Source organism: Trachurus trachurus, assembly GCF_905171665.1.
Source record: "Trachurus trachurus genome assembly, chromosome: 4".
In the NCBI taxonomy this organism is placed as follows: Eukaryota; Metazoa; Chordata; class Actinopteri; order Carangiformes; family Carangidae; genus Trachurus; species Trachurus trachurus.
The window spans coordinates 9,615,502-9,627,352 of NC_139898.1; the positions used below are offsets into that span (position 1 = coordinate 9,615,502).

At 41.5% G+C, this 11,851-nt stretch overlaps 1 protein-coding gene across 1 annotated transcript; it reads right to left on the reverse strand.

The window, feature by feature from the left end:
* Positions 1 to 3,309: 3,309 nt before the first annotated feature.
* On the reverse strand, positions 3,310 to 10,760 carry rabggta (Rab geranylgeranyltransferase subunit alpha). The gene is made up of 17 exons (XM_083969404.1): positions 10,656 to 10,760; positions 10,260 to 10,296; positions 9,991 to 10,101; positions 9,232 to 9,356; positions 8,932 to 9,119; positions 8,537 to 8,794; positions 8,322 to 8,405; positions 8,099 to 8,181; positions 7,133 to 7,228; positions 6,273 to 6,378; positions 6,121 to 6,172; positions 5,950 to 6,038; positions 5,758 to 5,846; positions 5,556 to 5,672; positions 5,337 to 5,450; positions 5,094 to 5,181; positions 3,310 to 4,039 (listed from the first exon to the last, which is right to left on the reverse strand). The coding sequence occupies exons 2-17, from the start codon at positions 10,260 to 10,262 to the stop codon at positions 3,891 to 3,893; spliced, it is 1,752 nt and encodes a 583-aa protein (XP_083825530.1). The 5' UTR covers positions 10,263 to 10,296; positions 10,656 to 10,760; the 3' UTR covers positions 3,310 to 3,890.
* Positions 10,761 to 11,851: the final 1,091 nt, after the last annotated feature.

Sequence of the window (11,851 nt, forward strand, 5' to 3'; positions counted from 1 at the left end):
TTATGCCACCTTTAAAGATCACGTATGAACTGTATTATTATTTCAATAATGACTACATTACATTTAATGTCATTTTGTGTGGGTTTGAACAGTTAAAGTATAGTTATTTTGTGTTCTTACATTGTTTCATTTCAACATTGCATTATCTCTACTGGCAGCCATTTTGATCTCCAAAATTACAACATGCTCCTTAGCACCACCTATGTGCACTTCTCTGAAGGAGTGCAAGGCTTAGTGGTGAACGGGGATGGATGCGGAGTGCAAGGTGTTAGTGGTGAGTGGGGATGGATGTGAACTATGAATGACCCGTATAATACTTTCTGCTGAGCTAGTAGTTTTGGCTTCCGGCGCACTTACATAGAATGGCCACCAGGCAAGGATCGAGGAGGTGCGCTTAGTGCATGGAAGTCTATGGTAACAGTCCAAATAAGGCTAGTAAAGTGGGACACATCCGGAGAAAAGTATCAGGGTGAAATCAAGGTCACAGAATAAAGTGCACCGTCAACAGATCAGACCTCAACAGGTGGGAGTGAGAAATGCTGAGATCAACACCTGCCCACCAGTATATAAACCACACCTTGATGATATGAAGTCAGTCACTTTGTTTTGTTTGTTCCTGTCGAAACTCTTTTTCGTGTACTTTGTATTTTGTAAGTGACTCGGGGTGTATGCTTTTACTTTACTTCTGTTCAAGAGTAAATAAAAGACAACTCTATGTCGGATCCATCTTTGGTCAGCGTTTTAATTGGAGTCTTTAAAGTACATGTCGGATAAGTTCACGGCCCAAAGGACGAGCTTTTTTATCACGACAGAGGCAGAGAGAGGGGGAATGACATGCACTAAAGGGCCGCCCGATGCAGGATTCAAACCGGGGACTACTGCAGCGAGGACTATAACCTCTGCCTACTCAACCCACTGCGCCACACGACGCCCAATGCAATGCATTTGTGAGGCGGCCACAAACACACACTTGACCTTTGTGCAGTGCATGTGAAAACGCCAGGAGCAGTGGTGTTGCTCAACGGTCACACAGCAACATCGACATGGAAAAAGCTCCTGAATCTCAGCCTGAGGAGGAGTCGTCATGATCATACCACTCCAGCACTTTCCCATGAACACTGGCGTATTTCTGTTTTACTGTTTGTGTTATGACCTGTGACCCACTAGTGGATATTTTTTTGTAGCAAACTCAACTGAGTGGCATTTTTTGTTGGCATATGACTTAGGTGTTTTATTATGTTGTTATAATTCAGGATCACATATACAATGTCAGTTTGGTCATTTGTTTTTACAAAGAAGCTGAAATAATGAATAATGTAGTGAACTTAAAGCAGAAGTGAGTGATATATTTGTGTTAATATAAGTCTTAAATAGTTATATCTTCTGACAGCAATCACTTACATAGAGTGTTTGGACTGAAACACGGGTCTCTCAGTCCCTCTGCTCTGCTCTGAGCCGAAGAGAAAACATTTATCGTATCCTACAGTTTTTATCCAATGAGGAGAGAGAACGGCATGCAGGGCTGTGTGTGCAGCCAAGGAACGCCGTGAATGTGGTGACGTAGGGACGAGGACTGTTATGGTGCGTTCAAGGAAACTCGTATTTTTCCGACCGTGAAGTCGTACCAGTTCGATCTGGTACGAGTTCACCGGTCGGAAGTTACGAGTGGCCGTTATAGTGACTTTCACCGGTAAAACAGGTCGGAAAAACACGAGTGGGTTGCCTGGAACGCTACAAAGTCGTAAGTTGTGACTTGAAGCTGTAATTTACGATTTCAAAAGCCTGCCTGGAACGCAGCATTAGCGAAAACGACCGGATCACTCACTTCTGCTTTAACAAGATTTGTGGTTCAACTTCTTCAGTGATTGGAAAGCTCTACTTTCAAAGTAACTTCCCCTAAATTGTGGAAAGTTTATGGAAAGCAACTGAAAACCTTCACCAGTAAGTATAAAACATTAATGTTAAAAAATGGACAGGAACAGCATTGACTGCTCATTGTTTCCTGCTTTACTTTGCACAGTCTCACACCCTTCAAGTATAATGACATCATCTCTTGTGTTTTCCCCCGATTTAGCCATACAGCTTTGTTAACACAAATGAGTCTTCCCTGATTGATAGGACTTGACAATGACGCTCAGATGATGAATCCTAACGACTTTTCTCTTCACAACATTTGTATTGTGACATCATGTCACTGACATGTTCCAAGAAGGGTTTTGTTTGAGCTACAATTACATTTCGCAAACATTCATGATCTCCTGAGGATGATTTTACAACAACTTATCCAGTCCAGGGATTCTTCGTATGATCAACATTCAATTTGTCCAGTGATTTGTTTTTATAAACGAGTTCCTCAGCGTTGACTGAACAGATTTAAAAATACATTTATTTCTACAGTATGTCTATCAGGCTCCTTAACATTGACCATAAATTGAGCACAGAATGCAGAATGTACATTGTTGCAGTGTGTATGTTGTATGTCTTTTTAATGGCTGCAGCATGGGTGCAGAGCCCATAACAAATTTACCACCTGATGGGACAATAAAGTTAACCTTACTAAAGCAATAATTAAGATAGTAAAGAAGGTAATGTGCTAAACTTAAATGCCAGCATACTGATGCTGGCATTTAAGTACTGCCGTGCCTAAAGCTGGATTCACATACCTGTATGGGAAGGATGCTTGGAGATGAGCAGTACAGCCGATCAGTGCTATCAGGGCAATCATGTGACTATAGTGTTAGGATTAAAGTGGTGATGTCGCACTAAAGTAGTTTTTTGCTTTTTAGAGCATTTCACTTGCAAATTAAAGCTTTTAGAATAAAAATCCAAGTTTCCAAGACATGAATAAAACTTTCAATTTGACTTGAGAGCTCTTTACAAGTCAGAAACTCAGCATTAGTATGGCTGTAGACTTTCAGTGTTCATTCTTCTTTAGAGGTGAATCTGAATTTTCCTGTCAATTAGACTTGTGAGATACTGAAGGCTACATTATTTTATATATTTATTTTACATATTTCCGATGATCTTTTTCTTTTCCATTGAGAGTTGTAAGGTGTGGTATTCTTAACATGCCATTTCAGTTATTCTCTTAAGACACTCCCATAGCATTGCTTTTGGTGACGGGTTTTCCATTTCAATATACTTTGACATCAGAGAAAGGTAAATATCAACTTGACATATTGCACAATCAAATTAATTAGGAAGACAGGCAGGTGCGTAACTAAAGACTGGATGAGGTGACACTCCTCTTGGCCCTGTCACATCATGACACAGTGCATCTATTCATCTTTCTTTTCTTTGATAGAAAAACCACAAAGGAGACTTATTGGAAGGCAGTGACACAATGTGTGCTGTTTTATTACGGGATCTGTGACATACTGTGCAACAGTATTTTGTCGTATATTAAATGCTTTAGACAAGCTTTTAAAAAAATTTGCGTGAGACCTATGCAATGCTCTGATGATCGGTTACTAGCTTTTCTTCTGACTCGACCGTTTTAAAGCTTATGAAGCAATAAGCCAGCATTGCTGCATGCCAATCCATACAGTCAGTTTACTCCGTTATCAGTGTTTCTGCATGCATTTGGGTGGGTTGTATTGAGGACATGGTACGCATACACAGTTAAAAGAAAAGCATTGGTTACTAAGCACTCACACACATAAATCTAGACAGAGGGTTTTAGAGAGGTTTCCGACATATGAAGCATGAGGCTTTGAGACCCGGTGGGGGCTGCTGTGACTGACGTTCTCTCGCACAAGTGGAACAAACAGAGTCACAAGACACTTGAAAAAACACCCACTTGGCTCTTTCACAGACAAACACACTGGTGAAAGTGAAGTACAGCTGAACGACTGGAAAGACGGCGGCAGTGATTCCTGCCCTCTGCCCGATCAGAGCAGCAGGTCTGTGACTGACGGCAGCAGATCGGCCAACTCCGACTCGAAGTTAGCCGTCTGAGTGACGGGGTTTCCGCGGAGATCGAGCCGCTTCAGCTTGGGGCAGGAGGCCAGCGGCTGAAGATCTGCCAGTGTGGAGATTTCTGTTCATGCGGGTTAATGAAAACACCTACTCAGCGCTGTGGTGGCTGATATCAGTGGCGATGAATAGAGATATGACTCACGTATCCCCAACACAAGTGTGAAAGTAAGATCTGCATGACAAATATGTCAATGACACATGAATTAATTTATTTTACTTAATTTACAATAATAATTATGTGTTCAGTCTGTCTCCCCTTCTTAAAGATGCTACTTGTCCTCTGAAATTGCAACACTGGTTTTGTTTACTCAATTTCTGCTTCATGTTTCAGGTAAAACCTAATTATTCATGCACTGAACTGTAGAGTCTTGTTACCACTGTAATTGTCTAACTCTGTAAACACCACCGTTGTGTGTCATGTTTTGCAGCAATGACACTAGCACGATCGGAGCTTATTCACACATCACTCACACTGTGACATAAGTGAGATAAAATCTAAATGGACCCATATGACACTGTTGCTGCAGAGCTAATAACACCCTCACACTAATAAATCTGAATCTTACAACTATAATATGCAACTTTTCCACATTAACAAACCGTCTTTGAAAAAACTGACCAGTGTTATATAATTTTTGAGCAGTGTTCTTACATTTTGAGAGGTACAGTATATAACGTTTCTATCAGTTCTTGAACCAGGAGAATTTGTGATTTTAATCATGGTAACAGTATATATCATTTTGGTCGCGTGTAAAATACATCATATCTTCAACGTGCATGTCTCAGTGTTGTGGTTTCCTGCAAGAAGTCAAAGAACTGGTGGAGCTTTCACAAATCACTGATTTTTTAAAGTGACACTGCTTTATATTAATACTTAAACTATTTCTAACAGTTTTAATATCCTGGTCTATTTGTTATGAAGAGAACAGGACGCCTCTGTGGATAATTCAACTAAAACCTGCTGAACATCTGGTTCAGTTTTCAGAGAAACTATCAAATAAAAAGACAACAACTCCCATGATCCCACAGTGATGAAATGTGCGCTATAATAACAGCGACAACCCAGCAGCAGCTTGACTCACCATTTTGCATCCACTAGCAACAATTAAGGATACTGTTATTCTTCAAGTCGACTTCTTCCAGTTTGGGAAGATGATGCAGTCCCTCCAGATGTTCTATGCAATTGTTACTGGCCTCCAAAACCTGCAAGTATGAAGAAATCATTTAACCCAAGAAAAAAAGTTATCAGCACATATCTTTCTTGCTGTTATCTAACGATTACTGAACACACACAAAAAGAAAAAAGAGACATTGTTCATGCGAGAGAGACAAATGGACTTGAGCTGCAGCTTTCTCACCTCTACACACTGTAACATAGCAAACTGAGGAGGCAACCGCTGCAGCTGATTGGAGGACAGATTGATGTGGGTGACCAGTAACAGCTGGTCCAGGTGGCATAGAGTTGTCAGGTTCTGTTACCAAAAAAATAAATAAAAATACATATGAGGGGCGTCCATGTAGAGCAAACAGTGGATTTTAAATAAGTGAATATGGCCTTGTCATAATACTGAACCAACCCTGTCAGAAATGCTGAAGACGCGCACTTCAGCGTACTCCATTTTCAGGATGGTGTTTTCAATCATAAACTTGCTGCACAGGTCACTGTAATACGCAGAGCGCATGGAGTCCACCTCCTGAGGGAGAGAATGAGAGCGTTCAGTCTGTGACATCTGTCGTGTTTCAGCTTAATAGCACAGACTGTACATGGTTGGTTCTCACTTTCAGTGTTTGGAAATGAGCAAGCGTCTCCTTCTCATATCCCAGAGGGTCTAGCGCCCTCATCAGGAGGATAATGGTCAGTAAACACCCTGCCAAAGTAACGAGAGCAGTTCAACGGCCATGTGCAAACATCATGATTCTGTATTATGTAATAGTAAAGAATACAGATGTGATGAACTTAAAGGTGCTTACACTTATTGAGCGGCTCCAGTTCTTGTAGCTGATTGCATGATTGTAGCTCCGACTGTAACACTGAGGTCTTCTCTACTGAGAGTTCACTCCTACAGAGGAACAGCTCACTCAATTCTTACTCTTAAAAAAAAAAACACAACATATTGTGCAGCTCATGTGGCAAGACGGTACCTGAAGAGTTCCTGATCCGTAGCAGAGTCCCGACAGTAACTCTCAGTGCGACCTGCACAAGATAAAAATATATAATATACATAGTATATATAATAATATATAATAAATATTTGAAATTCAATAAATGTCAATATAATATATATATGCATCACCTGTGTAAAGAGCACAGTCTCTGTGAGTGTGTTTCTCAGTCCAGTGCACAGTCAGATTGTGTTCGTTGGTGATGTCACTTATTGTTCCAGGAGGAAGATCACAAATCTGATTCAGAGTTAAGGATTAAAAAAATAAAAAAAATGTATCTACAAGTGAAAAGTGGGAGTTGGCTTCAAGTTTGTTTGTTTCTAGATTCAAATCACACAGTATCTACAGTCATATCTGGAAAAGATATTCATGTGAAATAGTGAGAGAGCTATGAATCGACCCATTTCCATCCCCAAGTGAGGAAAAACCAAGTGACTTGAGAGGGATAAAAGCTTTGACAATAGAGCTTGATTTTGGGTGATTATAAACCCCTCTATCATGTTTTAATTGTAGAAATAATCTTAAAAAAATATATTAATAATAATCTTTATTTTTACTAATTATTAGATTCATGTTCTTCAGTACAAGTGGAATAAAGTCATCATTTCTAGCTCTTTGCCGCAGGAAGCTCCAACTGTGAGCGCTCCAGCAGCCGAGTGAGGACAGTGTCCTGCTGATCATCAGTGCAACACACTCATCCTCAAATCCTTCTACTCCGTCCTTCTTGTCTTTCTGACTGAGTCGCTGCGCCCTGGGCGGCCTTAGAGGAAACCCTGCTCTAACCCTACATGTCACAAAAACATTCCTCTCCAGATCACTGATCAAGGTTTTTGTGATGAAACTCGAGCTGCAAATACCACAGCGGTTTATCAGCTTGAGGTATGTGTGGAGTGATGGGGACAGACTGTTACACTTAGGCAACACACGGCATCTGTCACATCAGTGTCTGTGGTGTAACCATCCATGTGGCGTGACCGAGGAAAAAGGATACCCAGACTGGGCTGTGTTTGAAGCGCGGGTGGACACTCCTCCACTCCACCCTCTGGGGCTGACCATCCAGGACCAGCAGCAGACCCACCAACTGCGCCTGACAGACAAAAGGCATGGATGTTACATTTTTCCCTTTACACTGAGATCATGCTTTCAAAATACAACCTCACACATGAGATTTTTTTCTTAATTTTTCTTTAAAGGGATAGTTCAACTTTTTGGCAAATTGGCCCATTGCCATAATCCCTATAGTTTTAGGAGTAGGTTTGTTACCTTTAATTGTCGGTGCAAGCTATTTTTAGAACGGCAGAGCAGAGCCACGAGCTGCTCAGAGCTACACCACGGAGGCTAATGGGATTTCTTGGTTTCCCTCATCAAACTCATCAAATACACAATCCAACAACTCCAAAACGCTCTGGTGGACAAGTTGTGACCTGCACATTCACCACGCTATGAGATAATAACGGAACGTTACGAGGCAGAGTTGTTTTAGAGGCAAATGCAGAGACTGCTTGGCGAAAAACTGCCCCCGACGGGAACGTCGGCGGTTTTGCATGAATTTACCTCAAAAACAACTCTGTCTCGTAACGTTCTGTTATTATCTCATAGTGTGGTGAATGTGCAATAGAATATATGCAGTGATCCACTGCTGTTTCTGGTCTGTGAAAAATATAAAAGTAGTACTTCAACAGCAGTTTGCTAACTGCTCATGTTTTTATGTCAATATTTAATGAGGGACAATGTTTTCCTGCTGGGAGACAAATGCTCTCATTGGGCTTTTACCAGATTTCATTCAGAGATGTGCATGTATGAACTGTAGAGGTTGGATTTTGCATCAATTTAAGATGCAGACTGGTAAAAACAAACTGTGTGTAGGGTTTTGAAAAGTGAATGCAACAGCCATGTAAGCCACTGTAACAAAAGCTTGAAAGCTTTATTTTGTAACATAATTAATAAATTCACTCACATTAACAGGCCTGGAGAAGGCAACGACTACTCTCTCCTCCTCCCTGCTGACATACACACAGCTGATCATCTCCTCACGCTCCGCTGGTAAAACAAACAAACAAAAAGACAGAAACATTAGGGCCGTGTAAGTCACAGAGTTTCATAAATAAACATAATATACAGTATTTGCATCCATAGGTGAACTGGTACTTTCATACAAATCTATACATATGGACATTTACCTCTACCAAGCAGCCATCGATAGTAGAACCAAGCGCTCTGGTCGTTGGGATCGGTGAAGAAAGCGTTTTGTACAAGCTCATATTCTGAAAGAAACAGATGCCGAGTGTGTCGAGTTACACATAAACATCAACGTGCTACAGTGAGTAGTGCTGTGCTGCTGGGTATTGCTGACTACACAACCTGGATATCTATTTGCCTGCCTTGTGAAGTTTACCTTTGAGTAGCTGCTCTTCGCAGACGCGATGGGAGTGAGTTTGCGGAGAAGGTGGGGGGGAGCTCTGGGGAGGCTTGCGGCACGGTGACGATGGCTCAGGAGACTCTGGGTGGAGCAGCGGCAGCAGGGTGCTGCGGTAGTGCCAGCTGGAGTAATTGGAAAAGTTGGAGCCAATAAGGCGATCAGTGAACTCCAACTCCTGGTCCACCGGCACACAAGACATCTTCACCACCATCCTGCGATAATCCCAGCAGTGGACTGGTCGAAACAGGAGCAGCAGAGGTTAATTAAACATGGAAATAGGTCAGGAACTGTCATAATTGGAAAAACAGGCATGATAATGGCTCCACATCCTCCATGTTTGTGCTTTTTCCTTTTACTACTCATTTACTCACAGTTGCGGTCGTCCAGGCTTAGGCAACGGTCACACAGGGTCAGCTCTCTGGCCCAATCCGGACGGGGCAGACGGGCTGAGACCCAACCTCGGTGGTGCCAGCTGCCGTAGGACTTTGGGTTCATCTTCAGGCAAGACTCCAAAAACGACAGCTCCCCCTCATAAATCTTTTGCATTTCATCCTTCTCCCTGGAGAGGCCATCCAGACACAAAACCATTATTTTTTTCTAAAAGTCTAAGTCTAGAAGTACTTGCCAAACAAAAAGCATCAGTTGATGTTCTGAATAATTAACGACTTTACTTCACAGATTCCAGGTGCATCAGGATCTCTCTCCTGTAGTTCCAGAGGGTTGCAAAGTCAGGATTTGATGATAGCAGCTGCTGGGTCAGCTGGAGAGCCTCATCATCACAAATACCCTCCCTCCTCTGTCAAACAAGTGAAAATGAGGTGTGTTGAGAAAATAAACAGAAAAGCAGACACAGGGAAGGAACATACGAGAACACTAAGCTGAAACCGAGTAACAGACATTTAGTTGATCAGAGCATTCACTACATGCTGAGTTTGACACTTAAGTTAAACACTGTACTTATACTCTTTATATCTTGAGCATTGCAATCTAAAGGATATAACTTGTTCTGTGTGTTTCTACATTACGGTAATAGGTTTAAAAGGCTCAGTGCTTTTCTTTAAAAAAAGTTGGGTTTGAATTTTGTATGAAACATCCCATTAAAAACACGAGCACATAATAAATTAATCAGGGAGTAGTTTCCAGACACAGACAAAAACACTTTTGATGGATGCACTAGTGAGTATTTACAGCAGCTGGATGATGATCAAAATAAACCAACATGGCCATGTTCATTGTAATGAGAGTACATGCCACTCAGATAAGAGAGATAGAGAATATTGTGGAGGTGAACTCAAGTCTAACATGATTTAACTATGCAGGCAGTACTTGTCAGTAGGATGGGTTCATTAACGATGAGTTGATTTCTTCACTCGGTTTGATGATGATGAGAAAAACATAGAATCAGCAGTTATCATGTGTCTTTAACAGACCTTGGAAAAACAGGCATCTCTTGCAGCCACATATATCTTTAGTTTCTTCTCTCGCTCCTTTCTTTTCTCCTCCTCCTGCTGGGCCGTAGATTTGATCTTCACTCGTCCGTGCTGTTAAAAGCAAAGAGAGCAAGAGGCACATCAGGTATTGTCTGCTCTGTCACTAAAAGCTTTGTATAAATCATTCATTGCTTCATGTGCAGTATCACATCAATGCAGAAGATACGCCTGCAATTCAAAAGCAAATGAGTAAAAAATAAACTTCTTACCATCCTTTCTGTTTGTGGGAGAGACTTCAGCAAAAATCTGTTTATGTGGGCACATGAAGGATGATAATCAGGATTAGGCCTGATAACATTGTCATGATGACACATACGCACAGAGAGCTCAGAGCTTCACACAGAAGTTAACACATGTCAACATTAGGACCGACGTCGCATCAGTACGTGAGCAGTCAGTCCTCAGTAAAGTCAAAATACTGAACACAAGCAGCCCTGCTCTGAAGTTAGCTCGATAATTAGCTCCGTTGTCAGCAAACAACACTGGGCTGGGCTCAGTCACTCTCCATTCAAGCAGCACAGAATGACAGGAACGGCCGATGCAGAATATATTTTGATTAAAGACGAACGCTGAACGCAGCATTATCAATCATGTAAAACACGTACCTGGTTTTCTACCTGGCCAGTTGTGTATTTTTCAGAGTGCAGTTTGATTTGTCATGTCACCATCAGCATTTCTAACGACTACAAATTTTCTCTTCCGGCCCCTGTTAACTACGTCACGGAGACTCGCCCGCTGATAGGCTGACACGGTGCAGGCTGATTCCCGCGGTGGTGAGGCCCTCGAGTGGACATGTCGGCAAACAGCAACGCAGACATGATATGAGACATAAAAGTGACTAAACTCAGCGGGACGTGGTATGCAGGTAGGCTGAATGTTTATTTTATTTCGTGGTTCAGGTGTTGAGCCCCGCTAAAACCCACTTGAAATTTCAAAAGGAGGTGACAGGGACTCGTGTCTCCCGGTAAGAGTTGAATAAAGTTAGCTAAAAGTCTGTGGAGATACAAGTTACAAGATTTTTACGTTGTTGAGAGTGGCATGGTATTAGTGTTACTGGTTGCAAAATATTGTGTAAATCCATGTCAAAAATCGCCCCAAGAGCGCAGCAGTTTGGTTAAATATGTTGGGAAAAGAGAGTTTGCCAATGATCTCTAAACAGTCTTTTGGTTTATCCACCCTGACACAGCAGATAGGCCAATAACACTACATAAAGAGATAAAACCATAGAAACCATCAACTTGGGTTAAGACAACAACAACAACAACAACAACAACAACAACAACAACAACAAAGGCTGTTTTAAAAAATAAAAGTGCATTGCACAAGTAGCCTAAAGTGCGGAGTGCGGATTGATTGCACAGATTGCACTTTGGATAGCTAGGACCTGTTTGAGAATTAACTTTCTCTATTTGTTACTAAATGATAGGCTATATTAATAAAGAAAATAAGCAAAGTTCATTGTCCCTCATTTAGAAACAGTCTATTGATGTTTTGACTTGAATTGTTTTATTGAGAGAGGCTGAAATAGCTTAATGTGACTTTTGTTGATTTGTTGGCATTGTTAGCATCCATGAGGGCATTCCCTCCTCTGACTGAGATGCAGACAGCATGAGGGGAATGGGCTCTTTGCACAGCTCCACTACTTCCTGAACTTAATGCTGCTCCTTTATTCCCTGTCTTACATTATTGGACAAACTGATTAATCCAGGTGTGTCTGAGTAGTCACAATGGTCAGACACACCTGGATTAATCAGGTTGTCCAATAATGTAAGACAGGGAATAAAGGAGCAGCATTAAGTTC

Coding starts and splice junctions, on each gene's coding strand:
- rabggta (XM_083969404.1), bottom strand. Junction 7,229..8,098: donor CCTTCTCCAGGCCTGTTAAT/GTGAGTGAATTT, acceptor TTTGTCTGTCAG/GCGCAGTTGGTGGGTCTGCT. Junction 5,451..5,555: donor TCTTCAGCATTTCTGACAGG/GTTGGTTCAGTA, acceptor TTTTGGTAACAG/AACCTGACAACTCTATGCCA.